Source organism: Prinia subflava, chromosome 4 (assembly GCF_021018805.1).
Source record: "Prinia subflava isolate CZ2003 ecotype Zambia chromosome 4, Cam_Psub_1.2, whole genome shotgun sequence".
Taxonomy (NCBI): domain Eukaryota; kingdom Metazoa; phylum Chordata; class Aves; order Passeriformes; family Cisticolidae; genus Prinia; species Prinia subflava.
Window position 1 is genome coordinate 65219357 of NC_086250.1, and position 20423 is coordinate 65239779.

The 20423-nt window shown below is 37.7% G+C and overlaps 1 protein-coding gene across 3 annotated transcripts in view; it reads right to left on the reverse strand.

Moving 5' to 3' along the window:
• Positions 1-4055: 4055 nt before the first annotated feature.
• SEMA3A (semaphorin 3A) overlaps positions 4056-20423 on the reverse strand; it is a 237311-nt gene continuing 220943 nt past the window's right edge. For all 3 annotated transcript variants that reach the window (XM_063396993.1, XM_063396992.1, XM_063396991.1), the window contains 4 exons: positions 19766-19923; positions 15650-15717; positions 9861-10003; positions 4056-8357 (listed from right to left, as the gene is read on the reverse strand). In XM_063396993.1, the coding sequence (XP_063253063.1) occupies positions 7902-8357; positions 9861-10003; positions 15650-15717; positions 19766-19923 (825 nt within the window). In that variant the 3' untranslated portion in view covers positions 4056-7901. The remainder of the gene's footprint in view (positions 8358-9860; positions 10004-15649; positions 15718-19765; positions 19924-20423) is intronic.

Genomic DNA, 20423 nt, shown 5'->3' on the forward strand with positions numbered 1-20423 from the left:
TGCTCTAACAGATCCAGATCAGTTCCATTCTTTAAATTTCAAATACTACAACACAAAAAACATCACTTCTCCTTAACTAGAATTGAAACAGCACAATCAGTCTTTTTCATCTGTACTGGACATCAAACCTCTGTTAAACTGGGAAAGGAATTGAGCCTACATTGTCTTCACATAGAACAGCAACTAAAAATCAGCTTAAATGAGGAGACAGACATGAAGAAAGAAAATGTTCTAGTCCAGGACATACCGTAGGAACAGAAACGTGTGATTAAGTCACAAATAATTAGAGAAGAATGTGCTTAAGTTGCACTCTGATTCAGAACCTCTGATAAGCACACAGATGTTTGAAAAACAAACACAAAGTCCAGCAAGGTGAGCAGCTTTTCATTATGCTCACTGAGCTTTACCCCACTCATGGATTTTCGCAGTGTAGTCACTAAAACAACTACCTGTCATGGCTAAAGATGCAATCTTTTAAAATTTGTTTTCAAAATGAAATTTTGATCACAGTCTAGCAATTTATTTTAAGGTACTGTAGAATTATTTGTTGATTAAAAGCTGATATTTAAAACCTTTAACTTGTAGACAAAATTATAAATCCCTAAAATAGAGCTTTAGAATAAAAGTGCTGACAAAACCGTTACAAAAAGAGAAGCAGTAGTCCTACTATAATAATAAAAATAACAAACAGAAGAGGTAAGTTAAGCCTTTTTTAGAGGAACTGGCACAGTCCAACTGTTTGATCTGATTTATGGAGTTATTCAGTGTAGTATTGTTCAGCAAAAGCAGTTTGTAGGAATGCATGATTTCTATGTAGTGCTACAAGCCCAGAAAAAAAATTGACACATGAAACTTAAGGGCTTAAGGAAATGATGATTGCAAAACATAGCTGAAATGTCTGTTTTTCTTTTGTCTGCTCTTTTCCTCTCCATTCTGCAGCTATAATAAGAAATGAGAAGTTAAAGATATTTGATATTTACTTGATGTAGTAGATTTTACAGAATTACCACAGTCTTTTTATCCTTTTTCCATGCAGAAACATGCATCTCCATTTGCCTCTGCATAAACAATCACAGTTCACATCAACATGCTTACAAGCAAAGATGACCATGAAACTCATAGAGAAATGAAAACGATGTATTTGGATAAAGCATAAAAGTAGTAAAAGCTGCAGGGGTACCCCATGTTGAGAGGTGAAAAAGAGTTTTGTTCCCAGGACACAGCATCGGATTTAATTTACACCAGGCTTGTAAGGTGGAATGGCCTGAAAAACTATTGAGCCTGTTCATGAAATCAGATTCATCCTTCAAGACCTGTCCCAGGTGCCTCAGATGCAGCTCTGTGGAATGTGGCTGTGCTCAGGCAGAACTGGCAGGCTCACATGTGGGCAGAAGGCCAGATCTTTATTTTCATTAGGTCATCTCTGATTAAAGAAAAAGTGTTGTGATCCTGTGCACAATAACTCTTTGTAACTGTTCGGTGTACATTTACCTTTCTATTTGAACATCAGCTAAACTGAGCCAATCAAACTGGAACCAAATTGTGGTGTTACAGTACTGCTGGTTTATCGTAGGCTTTCAGAAGGCAAAGAACTGGCTCTGGATGTGGAAGACAAATGACCTGGGGTTATTAAAAGCAGTTCAGGAAGGGTGTTTGAGCCTCCTTGGCTGCAAGCATGAGGTTCACCTGACTGCACTCAGGCCCCAGGGTTCATCCCACCCCGAGCACAGCCCCAGACCCAACTGCAGCCCCTGGCACTCAGTGCCTGCCCCAGAGAGGCTGCAGGATCCCATCTCCAATCCCAGACAACCCTGCCCATGGGCCATGTCCAGCCAGATCCCCTGGGGGGCTGATGCTCGGGAGATGTGCCTAAACCAGGAGCTGCCCCAGCTGTCCCCTTGCCTGCCCTGTCCTGGATGTGGGGTCAGGCTGGCAGGTCCTCAGACACCCCTTACTGCCCCCAAACCAGAAACTTTCCATCCCTTAAAACCTCTTGACAGAAATACTCTTGCATAGTACCTCACAGCTGAACAGAGACATGTTTTTTGCTGCCCACCAAGGCCTGATTTTATACCTGTGCATTTGAACGGGACGTTTTTAGGCCTAGTATTAACAGATGTCACAAGAGTGGAAGGTGTGCTAGTTTGACTGGAGCACGTGCACACAAAACCAGCTCAAGGAGGGCTGCACATCAGAAACGGGGTTCCCCAGGTGTGTCAAAGAAGAGAGAAACTTTCAACAGGGACTGTAGAAACCATACAACAACTTCGGGTTAATACTGAGGCCGGCAGAAACCCATTTCCTGAGGGGTGAAAAATTGCTAAGAGAGAAATGGGAGTTTGTTTTCTTAACCTAAGTGAAACTTTTTCAGCTTGGATACTGCTTCACTAGAGCTTTGGGATTTAGCTCGGATCATTCTGAAGTTCTCCAAAATGTCAATCTTTTACAAATTCCAGGACAAAAAGATCCCAAACAAGGCCTCTTCTCCACAATTTCTAGTTTCTCTATGAAGCTCCTCCAACCTTTCATGCAAATATTTATGGGGAGCAAAGAAGCTGGCTGAGTCACTAATACTCTGATCAGCTTGTATCCTGTTACCGAGCATTCTAGGGATAATAGTCCCTTTGTTTTATGCTTTGGAAAAAAACATCCTAACTTTGCCTGCCATTAAATGGATGTTTGATGGGGACCTCAGTGAATATGACCTGTAAGGAAACAAAATAGTGTGTTTCAGTCTTCACAGAGGAAACATTTATAACAATTTATAGCTGAAGCCGCCAAACATATTCAGAGATGTACTAGAATTACATCTAGAGTCTCAAATCATTCAGAGAAAAGAGGATTTCATCTTAGTGAAAGCTGGCTGTGTATCTACCTATCTGTGCATTTGTACATAAGAACAAATTAGCATAAAATCTGAAATGTTTCTTGTTCTTCCCACTCACTGTCATTGAAGGTGGCCCCTAGGCATTATATGTTCCTGGCAACATACAGAGCAGTAACAGAGGACACTCATTTTAGCTGTGCTCTGCAGGGAATTCTAGCAAAGGCCAGTGTGGCTGCATCCAGAAACAAGGGTCTTCCTCTGTATTTATAGGCCATGCACTGGTCACAGAAATACAAAATTATCAGTTTTTCAATTAGTGGATTCATGGCTTGCCATATTCATTTTGTCCTTTTTGTATTTGCCAGCATCTTTTGGAACCCGCCAAGTTGCTTGGCTGCTGCTGAGGCCCTATTTCCATTTTCAGAAAACAGTAGTAACCATAAAATATCCTTACAGCATCCTTTTGAACCAGACTCCTCTGTCCTTGCTCTACAGGAAGGAGCACGAGTGAGGCTGAATGGATTAGTGACGGCTCAGTACTACTGGTTGACTCTTCAAATCTGTATGTGCCAAATGGAAATAATGATACTTTCCTTCCTCCACTTCTTGTCTGGTGTATTTAAACTTCATGCTTTCCAGAACAGCCATTTGTCCTTTTAGCTGTTTGCACAATGCTTAGTGCCACAGCACATCACTTTTAGATGGAGCCCTAAGCACTTCCAAACAGCTGCTGAGTTTACCTAAGGATACAAGGGTAGGTTGGTAACAGACAGAATCTGATTTATTTCTCTTGCTTTCTGTGCAAGCCAGTTTCCAAAGAGGAGCAGCATAGCTGTTCTAAACCATTAGCATTGCACAGAGTGAAATTTCATCAAGTACAGCAACTTGCTCATATTCACATGGCTTCCAGGCTGATTTACAGTTTGGTTCATGGGCAGAGGGGAGAGTGGGGGTGTGTATATGTGTGGCTTTATCTGCACAAGCTCAGCAGCTGGGCCAAAAGATAGGCTGAAGATAAGTTCATGCCTTTCATTTCAGGCTTATTAGTTTATAGTCTTCAAAAAAGAAATTTAAAAAATGCCATTAATACAAATAGTGATCCTTCTGGCCTAATAAACAGAGCTCATACACATTGATAGCATTATATTGGCAACAATGCACTCCATATGCTCATGAAGGTTACAGGGCACATTTCCGTGTAAACAGTCAAGACACTGAACTTCAAATATTTGGAAGAAATGTTTATTTAACAACTGAATACATGCTAAAAGAAATAATTTACAGCAGCAGTTTCATTACACTTTCTCTCCAGTTTTCTAGTTCCCATCTGAATTGAAGTGATAAATACAGAAGTGGAATTATTTACTACCCAGTGAGGAAGGCGTTTAAAGAACAAGCGCACAACTCAGACACTGATATAGCAAATAAACCACCTTATCACCTGTGTGGCAAAATCTTGCATTTTAGTGTTTTGCTGAACACACCGAAATGGAGTACCTCTAGATAACAGTACTTTACACTGTACCTCCTTATCTAGTCAAAAATATTTACATCTCTTTTGACTAATGTGTAGGTAGCAAAAACTGAACTATTAAACACATACCATTGATATTCACTAAATAATACATAAAAAGGAACAGTAAATGCGCATTCACATGCATTTAATTTAATTTTTTTTTACATAGTGACTTTATTGGGTCATGAAGTTTAACTTTGTTTTGCAAAGATGCACATTTTCTCAGTTTGATGTTATAGTTTAATGTAACCATACAGTTTTTAGGAGCCATAGAACAAATTCCCATTTCAGTGATCTGTGCAAGTGCAAAGAGTAGATGAGTTAGAACAAGATTCAATATATTTTTGTTCCTTGCAGATGGATATCTTAAAACAAATGAAAATAGATATTTCTGGTTATAAATTCTCTCCAGCTTAAACACAACTTTTTACTTACTTTTCTAAAGTCTGTAACTAGAGGTTTAGAGGGTTTTATTGGCCATTTACAGAAATACCATTTTAATCTTTATTTTCAAACTTTATGTTGCTTAAAACAATAATGACATAAACGGGGGTATGAATCTTACTGAAGCTGCAGGGCATCTTTCTATACATTAATTCATTAAGGCCTATGCTTTCTGAAAAAAGTTCATTTCACATCAGTATTACACGTTACTTTAACTTGACCATAACATGAACCTAAAAATCAAAAATTTCCACTGTTGGCTTGATCTTTTGCCCTCTTCTTTATATAAACAAATACAAAAACTTAAACAAGACTACTCATGTCAGTGAGGACTGGGCTGAAGTTTGTAAGATAGGATCACATCAATTGTTTAATGAGACTGCAAGGTCATGGTAAAAATGTTGCAACTTCTGTAATTTTGTTCCCACTGATTATCTTTCTCAGTTTATTAACACATATCTTAGAATTCTGACTTTATTAATATGTTTCCTCTTCATGCATTGTGAAAGATGATGGTTTTGGTTCATTTTTTTGTAGCAAGTTGCTATAGAACTAGCTGCTATGAACATGGAAGAGAAACAAAAAAATTACATAGCAATTCCACGAATCTGTAAAAAAGGAAACAAAGTGATTTAAGATCTATTGAAATCAGTCTGTATTTTTCCCACTGAATTCTCCAAGGTTCATTTTAAAACTGTTTCCCTTTTTAAGAAGGAGTATTGCAGTAACTAGATGGTACACAATAGCCCTCCACAAAAGGCTAAAGAATGTTCTGTGATTAAAATTAAATAATTCATTTGACAACAGTGCTCAGAAATTACCCATAAGCTGAGCTGAAAAATTAATACTTCTGCACAGAAAAGCACATAGTTGAACATATGTTTAATTCATCCATATTCAGCACATCATGAAATAATGGGAATTTACCAGCATACTGAAGTTCACAAGAGGCAGGTTAAACATAAGAGAGACTTAAAGCTGCTTTAAAAATAAATTCCCAAGTGCTTTCTTAAATCATGGCCCTACTGCCTTGTCCTAGCCTATTCAATGACTTTTCTTCTGAAGAATTAAATGACAAAAAAAAATCCTGCGTGTTTATCCCCTCCAAAGGATTCAAAGGGGACTGAAGTAACTCTGCTGTTTGTGAAAATCCAATTTCTACGGAGGCAAGAAGCCAAGGTTTCACTAAGGAGAAGGATACTTGAATTAGCGAGTGGCAAGGAGACTGGGGCACATTGTGAGACACGCTGTCACAGCAGTTGTGTTTTATTGTATCTGATAAGGCTGATTGATAGTGTAGCAATAAATTGATAAATTAAATACCACAGAGTGAATAACAACAAAACAGATCAGTCATCAGTGCAGACACACTTTTATATAAAAGCTCCTTTAGCAAACTAAGGATTTTGTTCTAGTAATTTTCCCCACAATGACATTACCTGAAATTATGTCATTTACAGACTCTACCAAGGTAAAATATGGGAGGCTGGAGAAAGATGATCTCAAAAGAACTGGACACCATAGAACTGGGGACCAAAGGCACATCTGTGCTGAGGTGAATAAATCCACTACTTATAACCCTAAACTGACACTCATGATGCAGGTACATTGTCTGTTTTACCCTGTTGCTTTCCTGTATATAGAATAAGACAGAAGTGCAGGACCAAATTTTCTGTTAGTATAAACTAATCTTAGGATGAACTTCACCAATTTGCTACTTCAGCAGATTTCACCCACAGATTAAACTGTCCCTCAGATCTTTAAAATGGGGAGCTGGCTTTGAGGTTGTTATTTACGTGGCCTAGTGCTGTTTCTTTGCATTTCGGTGATCTGGCCCACAGAAAGAACAGAGCACTGAGAGTCAGTAGTGTGGACAAATCTCTACCACAGAGCTGGGAACACAACTCCTTAAACTGAATGTGAGCTTTGCTCATGGGTATATGACAGTCTACGAGCATCAGTATTTAAATATTAGCATCCACAAATACAAACCAAGAAAGCAAGAGTGTAATTAGCAGAGGGTATTTTAATGCTATTTGTTTTTTTAATTAAAAAAAATATACAACTGAAAATCAATGCTCTCCTCTTCATTGGTTCAATCTATAGCAAGGTATTATACAAGTTGAATAATTTCAAATACCATACTTAGAAAAACAGAATGCAGAATACTTCCATCCTATACAGTGACTTTCGTGTTAAAATAGCTTAGTTTTAAAATTGCCTTGAAGTTACATGTCATATAGATTACTGACAGAGGAGGAGGTTTACTGCAGTGTGACCAGCTCTCCTGGAAGTTTTCCCAAACAAAAGAGTAAAGCAGTCATAACTGGAAGTTGTCTTTTTTCCTCTAAACCGATAATTAGAAAGTACAATATTTCTAAGACAAAAAGTCTAATCTATTTTAGAAAGGAGCTAATGTTTGCTGCATATTTTTTCATGGTACATTTAAATTATACTTTTAATAAAATACATCTTTAGATCAAAGCTGAAAGAAGTCATCAGTAGTAGGCCAGTGTACTCCACATTTTTTTTCTTCCAGATGATGGATGGCTTATGTTGTTCAGATTTCTACAATCAATCTCATTCAGTATTGTTTTTTCCTCTTCTAGCACATATAAACAGGAGAACTGCTAGACAAAACAAGAACAAAATCCTTGTGTCCAATCACGTGTTTAGACGTTCATCAGCTTAATGAGTTCATGCAGCTTTACATAAGTCTAGAAATGGTAGTGCTGATGATGAGAGGTGGGGCTTGGTTTTTTTTTCTGTAAGATGACAGCATGAAATACAGCATTTTCTTTGTATCTCCATCAAAAGAGAAAGCAAAACTTGCCTGCTGAATACTTGCAGAAGTTTTTGAGGAGTAAGCTAGGTCCTGGTGAGTTATCATCCTTGAAACTCCGGTCTTTGTGGTTTTAGAATCAGAGCAGAGAGGAAGGACTCGCTAGGAAAGTTAGAAATGGATTTTATTTAAATCTAGTGGAAACTGTTTGAACTTTCCACTCTTGTAAACATCCACATAATGCCATGAAAAAGTTCATGAATATTGCATTTTTTCCAGTTATCTGTCTATACAAGTTTCTACTTGGATGAGGTTCCTAGAGGTAATGTAGCTCAGACACTACGTGGTGCCCTCTCAAATTCATGGGTCCTCCTGTTTCTACCTTTTTTATTCTCTTGTAGGTGCTTCCACTTATTTGGGTTCACCTGCGCGTTGGCGGGCCTTTGCCGGCGCTGTTTGCGGTCTCTTTTCCAAACCTGCTCACAGAACTCATCCATCGTGTTGAGATTGGGGTGGTTGATCAACTGCATGAAGTCTCTGTACCAGATCTTTTGGCTGGGGGTCATGCTGTTGGTCGCATCCTTGATCTTGGAGCCATCCCCATCTTCCTCCTTATGGAGCAGCTCTTCCAGGTGGTCGTTGTCGATCACTTCCAGGGTCACCTTCAGCAGGGTCTGCATGAAGCCGTGCTCCACAGCATGGCAGAAGTAAACACCGGAGTCTCTCCGGTGAAGGCTTCGTAGCAACAGGCCCTGCTCTGTCCGGATCATGTGATCACCCACTTTTATCTGTATTGGGGAAAAAGTGGTCATTTCAATAGTTATTTTTCATATATGTGCCACATGATCCTCTAGCCGTGCTACTTCTTTATTTACTGCTCCTTTTAACTGGTAAGACTTGGCCAAGAATTCCCAAACCCACAAAAATTGGAAACACTTTTCCAGTCATCTGTTATCATGAAAGGCTCAAATCTTTTGGGAAAACTGATATAATGCCAAGAGTTTCGGGAATCAGGGATTTACTCCTTAGTAACTACTGCTGCTGAACAAAGATCTGTTTCAATTATGTCAGATGGAATTGCTGGAAAGTTTACAGAAGATCTGAGTCTTTAACCAGCAGAGTCCACTGGGATTCATTTGGCTGTATTATTGAGGTCTCATTCACCATTATCTTTTAGTCAAATCTAGATCCATTTGCAGGAAAGGTTCTTTGTTTTCTTGCTGTTCCTTACTACAAAAACCCTCATGCATAGAAATGGGTTCTACTTAAGTGGAAAACTTACAAACAAGCAACTAAGGATCAAATCTCAAAATTTTAATGTTCAAAAAGCAGCTGTTCAAAACAGTGTTTTCTTCTGAATTAATTCCTATCTGGAATGTAACCTCACTCTCTGAATGCACATGTTGCTGCAGACAGAAAGGCACAAACATGTTTGCTGTTCTCTCGCCAAGAATAAATTCTTACTACTTATGCAAACAAACCAAAATATTTAAAGCAGCTAATGTAACTATTCTGAACATGCTTTGAATATATGTATGCATACTTACAAATACTTCAATGTAACAAAAAACTTTTGTTCCCTAGCTTGACTTCCCTACCTACCAGAGTAGATTGTTCTCCCAAGATATGTGTGACCTGGCTTGATAACACTTGAAAATTTGGGTGATTAGTAATATAAGAATGTTCGTGACAAGACAAGGAGGAAAATAAAGTATCAGCTTAGTGTAATGCAAACAGGGAAAATATGTGTTTCTGCCTCTATAAATACTGCTTTTGATGCAAATAAAACTTTTCATACTCTTGTATCCATTACAGTTCTCAGCTCTTCATTTTGACTCTGTTAATCTGCAGTAAACTCTCAGAGCACACAGCACACAGGATGCTTCTGCCAGACTGTGCTTCAGTTAAACAATATGATTAGGGGAAAACAATTAAGCTTTTCCTCAAAGGCAATTTTAAGACCTTTGTGATATTTAAGTTCATATAATCTTTATATGATGTTTCAGAATGCTAGCTTTTTCTGTTTCTGGGATGCAAACCAGTGTGTTTTGCAGGGAGTCTGAGCAAGGAGAGGATATGAATTCTTGCTGTTGTAATGATCTGCAAAACCTATTAGGGAGGTGACAGGATTTTATGGTAATAAGAGTGAGAATATGCTGAAGAACAATGGAAATCATATATTCCAGAGAAGTTTTGCTCAACTAAAATTATTCTGAGAAGGACTCAGACTGAAGTTTATCTTTATAGAGAAAATGAGTTGTATTTTTTTTTTCTTTTTTTTTTTACTGTACCTCTTCTTTGCGATCATCATTTTGCTTCTGGAATTGCCAGTAGACTACAGCACGCTGAGATTTTGGACTGCACTCAAGGAAAGTGCTGCTATTCTCTACTCCATAGATAATCTTTTCCTCCAGGGCCTGACCACTTGGGTTATCTGTAAAGCATGAAAATAAAAATTATCAGGAAACTAACCCTTAATTGCTAAGTAATATTTTTGTTGAGAATTTGGGTTTCATTAAAGTGTTTAAAGATAAAAACTTAAAAAAAAAAAATCCCATATCAGTATACTATTTGAAAAATCTGCATCAACACTTCTATCTTCATAAGGACCCTTGGCAGGGTATTTTGGCTTACTGGTTTTTGGTTTTTTTTAAAATTTTAAATCCTAACAGCTGTTAACATCTCAATAGATGAAGTTAATTAATTTAATTGTGAAATCTTGTGTAAGCTTCATTATTATTCATCAAGGAAAACATCTAGGACACGACAAGAATTTTTAATAGCAAACCATATGCAAGGAGAAAACTCAGAATGTAGTTGCAGAATGTTTGTAATGATGCCTCCTGGGCTCTATGGTCATAATACTTTAGAGCAAAGTAATAAAACATGAGGCTATTTATAAGTAGAATAATGTGTTTAGATTATATGGCACTGCAGTTTGCTGAAGCTGTTAATGACCAAGAATAATGTTTTTGAGGAAACGATCTTCAATTAATCATTTCCTCTCATACCGATATAATTTATGGAAATGTAATGAGGTTAATAAACCAGACATTATGGGAGGGGGAAAAGAAAGTTAAATAAATTACTTCCTTTTGTAACAACAATGTTTCAAGATATTCATCAACTTGCTGGAAATATCACATAGCTATTGGACTTATATGGTATTTGATTCTTCTCCAATACCGCAGAGGCTTCAGGGCATCATGTTTCAACTATCCACCTTAGCTCTTTAAAATGTTGGTATGGACTTAAGTGGCAACAAAACAATAATCCTGAAGAGTAGATGAGGAGGAAAGGGTGGGTAGGCTGTTTAACCTGTGTTGATCTCATGGGGTTTCCTGACTCCTTGACATTCTTTGTCTTTCTTTCCATTTTTCATGTTTGATTTTTAGCACTGGAAATCTTCAAAGAACTACTTTTGATATGCTTTAACAGGAAAATTATGTCTATTTAAAAGCCCGTCACAGAAATGCTTTGTCCAGTTTTGTTTGCTCCCAGCTCTGCCTTTCTCCTACTGGCCAGGTTGTTTAGCAAATACAGGCTGTTTATTAGATAACTGTGACAAAGGTAAAAGTAAAATTGAGTAAAATTGAGTAAAATTGAGTAAAAGTAAAATCTGGCTTATGCTGATACAGAATCACATGTGACTTTCAAAAATGGCTTTCAGCTCTGAGAGAGGATGGCAGAAGGGATGAGGAGCAGAATAAGGACTGGTGCTTGCTCAGTTCTCAGAAAACATCAAATGGCCTATTAACACTAAACCAACAGGAAATGGGTTTGCTTGCCTTCCTCTGCTGGACTGTGGACCTTTTAACCAAGTGAGTGGGGTGTTCTATTAAAAACCGAGTAAAACAGCTTTTATGACATCTCTCATAGACCATATTCCCATGAAAAAAGTCAGTACAGCTATGGTCAGGAAGATAGGGAGCAGTTGAGGAATGAATTAGAAAGCACAGGAGCACGGAAAGGGTAAAGTAGCTGGAATAGAATATAGCCAAGGTGGTGAGGCCTGAGATGGAGCACAGGTGATTTGTGTCATTGAAATAGAGAAACTGGAAGTAGGTGAAGAGATTAACTGAATAAAGTTAGAAGTGATAAGATAAAGGCTGGAAATGATAACTGATGGGTCTAGATCAACACTGTGAATGGCTGACTGATATACTGAACTCTTCTGTTTCAAGTTAGATGCTCCAATTAAGGAACAAAATTTATATGGCTGAGCAGGCAGTCAGATATCCTCACACAGAGTTAAGCTGTTTGATATCTGAACTGGGATCCACAACAGACAGCACATACAGGCCTTCAACATAAGACACTCAGTAGAAAGTATCACCTTTTATAGCCTGGAACACATTTGTTACTGCTCCAGTGAAGTGTTTCTGTGAAACAGTGATTTACAGGCTACCATAATAAAGGATGGAAACACAGGGATTTCACCCTAGGATGCATGCTCTGTCTCAATTCCTCTCCCAGGCTCCCTGAATTGTAATTGCAGAATGGCCCATCTTCAACGACAGCAATTGGATAGTTCAGGTATTTGTACTGGAAGTAGGAATATCAAGTCAAATTTCTAAGCCTAAGTAAACTTTGGGTCCTCATCTCCAGAATCCTAAAAGGATGAATTAACCAGCAGATTACTCATTGGGGGCTTGCAGCTCCACTTGGTTATATTTTCCTGAATACAGCTCAGTTCAATTACACAGGGGCAGATCACATGTTACACTGTTCTCATTAGATCCAGGGGAGGCAGTTTTCTAAATCACAAATGCCAGTATAAAGGACAAAAACAGGTATTTCTTTGGTAAAAGTCCCATGGCCCATGAGCAGCAGCGTATTTTTAAGTATATAGAGAAGTTTCTGCTGGAAAACTTAGGTACCTAGAATGTTCTTAGTATCTAAGGAGATAGTAATGAGATTTTTTAGAAACTGTGGACTCTGACACAATTTCAAACTTCTATTCCTTGGATTTGGTCTATGATATTCTAGTGTGTTAAGAGAACACTGGGGAAAGTGGGTGAAGTCCTTACACTTCTTCACAGCTGCAGGAAGCACAATATGGGTGACAGACACACAATGAGAGAGGAAGCCTTTTAGAGATCCTTCAATTTCCATTTCCATGACTTGAAGGAGCACAAGGCAGGTTCAGAAATGTCTATAAAGTTCATGCAATATTGTGCATGAGGAGTGCAATAAAGTAAGCAGTGATGGAATAATCACAGGATCAGAGTGCAGCTTTGGGACTGAGAAGCTGAAGAGACTGGATGGAAGAATGAAAGTCTAAGAAGTTCAGAAAAGCAGCTGGAGGAATTAGAAAATTATAGAAGTCATGAAGTTGGTAATGAATTTCAGCCCAAAATCCTGTCTGAAAGCAGTAATTCCCAAAATGAACCCAACAGCAGTATCAGTTTACTACCCTGATAAATATCCTTTAAGTACATAATTTCTGACATAACCGAAGAAGTATGAAAGGCTAAGTACTTATACCAAGACTGCTTTGCAGATGAATGAATCTCACAATACAGTTTAATTCAGAGTGATTCTTTGAACTTCCCCTGGGATAAATCATGTAAAAAAAAGTTCCTCTTCTTTAACAAGTTCTTCCTCAAAAATCCCCAAACTTGATTATTTCTTGATAGCTATACTATGTTGCACTTAAACAAAAATTCTCCTTTAACTGCCACAAAGGTGAACATGCTTTTAGATTTAAACATTAATGTCTGGGCAAACAGCTGTACAGAGAAGGATTCTCAGCTCCCTCTAATGTTGCTGTGCAGTCATTTTATATTTCTTATACATTTGCACCAAAGAGCAACTGAAAATGCTACATAAACCTTATTAAAAATATTATTGCTTCAGACTGATTGCAAAGTTTGTTTCTGCAATGCCTTAAAAGATATACATTAAGATAGTATTCTTTTCTCATGATTTTGTGGGTTCACATGGAGAATCAATTGGCAGTTCCTGCAAATGAATCTGCAGACAAGAAGTAAATGATTTTTTAAAGCCTTTTTTGGCTATAGACAAACCCAATTCTTCATCTGTTGTCCAGGGAACTACTAGTCACAAACAAGGAAAAAATTCAGCATAAGCTGGCATAGGAAATTTATAGGCCATGCAGTCATCTGTGTCTATGCATGATCATGTGTAAATGACAAGTAAATATAGGAAAATGTAATGGATTTACGACTCAAGTGATTTAGAGAAAATTTCTTTTAAGACCAATCTAAACCATTTATTAAGTATTACGACAGTGCATCCTTCAAGTCTACGACACAGAACTGCATTCCCTCACTATTTTTTTGTAACTTACTGATCCTTCTAATGATGTCTTGTCTTGTTTATACTTGCTCTGCTCATTTTGGCAAAGCTGTGTTAGAACTCCTTTTGATCAGATCTACCATATAATAACTTTCCAGACCTCGAGTTCTCATGACTATTTTCAGTATTAATGAAAAAACTGATAACTCTCTTCCCTTTGGACAGGAAGCATCTTTTTCAGACAAATATAGTTTATGTAGACATAAAACCAAAGTGTTTTGAAATGCTTTTTTAATTTATGAAAATGAACAGACCTACAGTTGTATAAAGCACAGCTAGCAAAGGTTATGTGGTAGACCAGTCATAGTTTTGCTCAGGACAAAGAAATGCTTCTGCTGGTATTAAATCAATATTTAGTGCCTGGTGAAACTCTTCTATTGTGGAACTGAAAATCTCATTCTAGTTATAAGGATGGTCTTCACTGTGTAAAAATTACTTGATATCTTGCAATGGGAAATTTGTGAGCTTTCTACTAGTCACAATTGACTAGTTCAAATCTAAACTAGTTGTACATTCATGAGTTCTCAAAATGTGACAACTACATACTGACCACAGCCTATTCATGCACTTTTAAAACTCCTTTTTCCCTCTGAGTAACTTGGCCTGAGTCTCACAATCAGAAGTAAAAAGAAAAGCTATAGTAATGTCACCTATGAGTTTCAAATGATTGAAATGAAGATAAAACTATTAGTGAAACATATTGGTAGTTAATTATAGCTAACACAAAAGTAAAATTTAGTACTATTTATCATTTTTGCTATTACATGGACTGGAAGAACAAGAGGGTTTTGAGGTTATCTTAATTTTCAGTCACCTCCTTACTTTTTGCAGTGGTTTAACCCAGAGATTAGGTCAGTTGGTTAGAGCACGGTGCTAATAACACCATGGTTGATGGGTTGAGGATCCCTGTGTGGGTCATTCAGTTAAGAGCTGGACTCATTGAGTCCCTTCAAACTCAGAATATTCTGTATGAAAAGTTCCTGTAGACATGCCACAATCATGAGGAATCACTTTTTTCCAGCAGAGGGAAGCATTGCCTAGGTATTCCCTTCACTTACAGCAAAATGGACATTTCTAATTTTTTAAGTGAAGGTCTTCTGAAAAGTTTGGCAACAAATAAGTAACTGTGAGAATTTGTCAGTCAAACAAGTCAAGGAAGGAGGCTAATCAATACACTGTGAAAATGAAACAGCTGACAAAAGAGCAAACCAAAATACGTCTAAGAAAAGCCATGCTGAAAGCACTTGGAGACATGCCTGCTGCAAGAACATCCTGATCTTCAGAGCTTTTAGTGTGACACCTACAGCAAAGGTCACTCCGTATTTTGCCAAGATAGTTACAAACACATTTGGTTTCCCTACCACTTATGAAAACTATGCACAGCAATATGGACTTCATGACATATTTCTTGATGTCATGAAGGAAGCACAATTCTTTTCTGATATAATGTGCCTAATGTGATGGTATGATATTATCAGGGAAGAGAAGCAGGAAAATTAAAATGCTTAAACCGTTTATCCGAGGAAAACAAAAACAGAAAAAACCCACCCCAAACCCAAACAGACTTCAGTGTCTGATCCAGGCCATTGTAAGCTATCTAAATTGGGATAATGATGTATTATATTCATCTTTTGCAGATGTTCGAGACAATTTCACCAACAAATCATTGACATGCTTCCTAACTCTACTGGTGCAGAGTCTGTAAATCACACACAGATCAGCTGCAGTGCAGTAAATTTGAGTGGTGCCCGTGACTCACTGTGGTGCTGCAGGTCTGAGCAGTGGGTGAGCGGGTCCCCGTTGCGGATGTCTTGTCGTCTGGTGCGCCTGCAAAGATCACGTTTGAAATCTGTCAGTGCCCTTCTCAGTGCTCAACGGCCATAAATGGAGTATTTATATAATTACAGAGGTCACAAGTGCACCTAAACAACGCTAGGAAGGAAATCATATTGTTGCTACTTTATTTTGTGCATTATCATTTTGTGGAATCAGGCTTTACTCTTACAGGTGAAGTCTTCAGAAAATGGTCAATACATGCCCCTTGCACTGAGACACTAAATAAATAAATAAAGTTTAATGCCAATTATTGCTATCAAATGCCAAATAAAAACAAATATGCAGTTTAATTTAATTGAGTGGGCAATACTTGTCACAGTATAATTCATTACTTGATTCACAGCTACATGGACTGCTGAAGGACTAAAATATATACTGTAGAGTTTAACGTGTGTCAAAGGTATACATTTGGGCAAGTACAGAATACTTTGAGAAATGCAGTGTCTTTTAGATAGATGAAATGGTAAGATAGGTGGCTTTGAAAGAATGTTGAAATGCTGTATTTTCTCCAAAATCTAAATTCAAAAGCATGGATCATTTCAGCCACCATGGGTTTCACCAAAACATTTCTGATAAAATCTTTTACAAAACTGTTGCAAATGGTTTTGTCTTTAGAAAAAAACAAAATTTGAAAAGGAAGATTTTGAAATGCCAATTATTCTATCTTTTTTTGCTTGAGTCTGAATTCTACCTTTGCCTCTTTTTAACACAGTATATTCTTCTCCCAGTTTGAATTCTACTGGCTCTTTTAAAAACATATTTATCTGTGCTAAAAAAATGTTGTATTTTATTGAAGAGAGTTTTTAAATACAGTTTTGTTTTGCATGTGTTGTTCTCTCTTTGTCTGCTCCTAGTTTTGTTTAAATAGCTGTGACACAAAAATCAACTGAGCCAAAGCAAAGCGCTTCATATGAAAAAGAAAGAAAAAAAGAACGAGGCAAACAAAGATGTGTTTCAAGTGTGAGTACTTTACTTTAGGAATCAGAGAAAGCCTGAGGGCTTGCAAAATTAGAGGAGAACAAAGAGGATTAGGCTGCTGAACAATGCTGCGATTTCAGATTATGGTATCCAGCAACGGATATGCAAAAGTCAAGTAGCCTTGTAAAAAGCCTTGTTGGTCACTCCCTTGTGGCAACAGCCCACATTTTTAAAAGCCATTGTTCTGCAGCACAGACCGTCTCTCTTCTCTACACCAGCACTATTTGCAGGCTCTCACTAAGAGCCCAGCATCAGCACATACCAGGAGTGCTCACAGAGACAGGACTGCTCAGCTGAGTCTTCTTGCCTGAAAGATTTTAACCATACTGTTTTCTACTGAAAGCCTCTGGAACGTTAAACCTGAAACTAGTTACGTGAAGTACAGCTAAAACTTTCTTTCTTAAAAAAAAAAAAAAGTTATATGAGCATTTTTATATATTTTTATGAATAAAAACTTCTTTAAAATTATGAGTTAGGGCATCTTAGCACACTTTAGTAAGAAGGAATCTTCTGCTGAATGATATATGATTAAAAAATGTACAAATCATAATTTCCAGTATCTTCATATTACTCATTACCAATGACACACACCCTAGATAGAAGGAACCATGATATTTTGCTACCCCTTCCTAAATTTTCAAACAGCATAGTTACAGGATACAATTTGTAAAAAAGAAGTCCGTGGAAAGACTCATATTACTGTCAATGGAGTTTGAATGAAATGTTTAGCTGGAATCTCAGGAAAATGTCGCACATATCACCATTGTATCAACACAATGATTTATGAAATATGAACCAGAACACATCTGCACAGGGTAAAGTGAAGTGGTCACACTACAGGAGCTCTAAACTGTCATTTAGACTTGTAAAATACACAAAGAAAGAAAAGCAAATAAAATCATGTCTCATAAAATCTCATTAAAAAGCAGAAGAAGATGAAACAAAACAAAACCCCAAACCCTAAACCCAACTGTTAGTAAAGCATCTGTACAATTGCCTCAGGAATCCATTTTCCCAATATTTCTGGAGCCTAAAACTACAAGAATTTATTATTAGGAAAATGTTGACATTTAAGCTGTTTCCAGCAATGCCGATTCTGTCATCGATGCATTCCAAGCTGGCTTGGGGCAATGGGTAAGCAGGTACCAGGTGAACAGAGGATCCTCTCTCCCAGTAACACAGACCTCTAGTCTGCTGCTGCCAAGGGAAAACTGGGGGGAAGTGGCAGAGACAGCAGCTTTTTCTCATGCCTTTTTCAGATATCAGCTTCCCAGCACTAACATTTTCTTTCACAGCGACCTCCAGAAAAGTAAATTCTGCACCCCAAGATTTTCCTGTAGCTGTGCAACCCAGCTTGGCCCCAGTAACCCCCACTCCTTAATTCCTGTAAGGTCCCAGTCACTTTACCCTGATGGCAGGGTGAGCTCCATCTGCAGCAGTAAGTTGGAGAGATAAGGAAAAGACAAAGAGCCCTGTTTCTTCCCTCAGTGTAAGCACAGGAATGACAGGATGACGTGCTTTACGGATCTTGAGATTGGCTGGGAGTAGGAATGTGTGCTAGGAATGCCGAGGAAAGATGAAGTTCAGGGATAAAGAGTAGCAGGGAAGTAGCAGAAAACAGTGGTTCAGTGACTCCTGATGTTACTGTTTCTTTGAACGAAGAGGCAGTACTCAAACACATTGATTTCTATTACTGAAAACTTTTCAGAACAAATCAATCTTTTAGACTCTCCTTGAAAACCTTACTGTTCCCTCTCCTCTCCTTCCTCCTCCAGAGAAACCACCATGCTACCAGCAACAATGGGAATTTAGTCCATGTAGCTGAGACAATTTGACTGGCCGTTCTCTTGGGATGGGTTCTTTAATTATTTTCTAAAGAATTTCACAAAAAGCTTTTCCCTGATTAACTCTGCTTCCTGGTGCAAAAACAGAACCCGATGTTCCATGAGCAGCTTCTGTCATCAGTATTTGTTTAGGATACACTGTAATGCAAACCTTAAAATTTTAATCCCCTCCATCTGAAACGTCTGTGACACTTACTCAACTTCTAACCCTTGACCATATTTCATCTCCCTCAACAACCAATCAAAACCTGGAATTTGGAATTCTGACACTCTCAAGTATTTGCTACAATTAATTTTATGTATATAAACTCTTATGTATACAAACCCTTGGACTCTTTGTTTCTTCATACGTGCAAGACGTTCGGCATATTCAATTTAATGTGAACACCTTTTTATCATTTTACTCAATTTATCAAACTACACCAAAGTCTGCTTCTACTTGCAAATGCTTACCTATTCAGTTATTCCTAATTTCTACTTCAATAGGCAGGAGCTCTTCAGTAACTAGTTTCTATACTTTTAGAGAAGGAGTTTCAGAGATAAAGGGAGGCAAAGAAATTAGTACTCTAAACCTTCAGATCAGGCAACTAGACTAGTAAATTTTTAATAAAATTGTTATTTTTGAATTGTGGAGTCAGCTTTCCACCAATGTTTGGATCAGTGGAGAGACTGTAAAACAGTGATTGTTCTGATCTGGCAGCACTTGGACACACATCAGCACATACAAGTTACATTTTTGAATAAAAACAGTTATGGTACCTATCACTAAAAAGATATGTTTCTAGCGATCTCCAAATATTTTAGAAGTATTTCTCTTGTATCAGAATTCATGAAATTGCAAGATTATTTACTTGGGCAAGTACTGATTTTTTTTTGATTTTGAGCCCCCTCCTCGTGTTGGAGAAAATTTTTTTTTTCTTTTTGCTGTTTACCAAGGAATATAAAGTTAGGAGTTAATTTCAGAGACACCTGAATGTTCTGAATTTTCCTTTGAGTGTTTTCTTACAGGAGCTTTTTAAGCCAGCCTAAGAAGTATCAGTGGTCACTTTAAATCAACCAAGACTTCACATTGCATGTAGCTCTCACAATGATGTTTTCTTTGGAAGAGAAAGAGCTCTGGTTAACCATCCCCCGAAAAATCTCCAAAGCCCTCTGGTCACATTGAGACCATCAGTTAAAACAAATAGCAAAGTGCAGACATCCAGAACTGTCCCTACCTCTTAGCAGTGGGGAAGTAACGTGAGCAGGAGGAGCCATCCCAGGCACAGTAAGGGTCCCTCGCAAGGCAGCACTCAGCACAGGCTTTTCCATACACATCACAGCGGTGTAAAGGAAGCTGTGAAACTCCAGTGGCTGAGCCAATGTAGAGCTGTTGCTGTTGTAAAAGTTAAAAAAAAAATCAAAAAACATTGCAATTTACAATTTTATAGGAAAGCATAAATATGTTATATAATCATCATAAGGATCACTTCAAATACAATAAAGAATCATGATCCTGATGATCATGAAAGAATTGAATTCCTAAAGGAATGAGAACAGAATTGTCCCCAGGGTAAAAAAAAATCAAATAGGAAAAACTATTTTTTCATGAAGCTCTTGGTGGGTTCCATAAACAGTAAGAATATTGAAGTACTCTTAAATTTTTCCTTTTGTATTCACTGGGAAAACACTACAGTCAGTGACAGAACACAATAGAGAACATGCTTTTGAATGTGAACACAAAGAAAAACTTCAACATACATTTCCTAAGCATTACCTCAAGTTTTGTATGTGAGGGGGAAATCCAAAGTAAATTATTTCAGACTGATGCTATGATATTTCAGTTTGGAAGTGCTGCTATTCATGCACTTCTTTGCATGTCTGGTAATTTTAGTG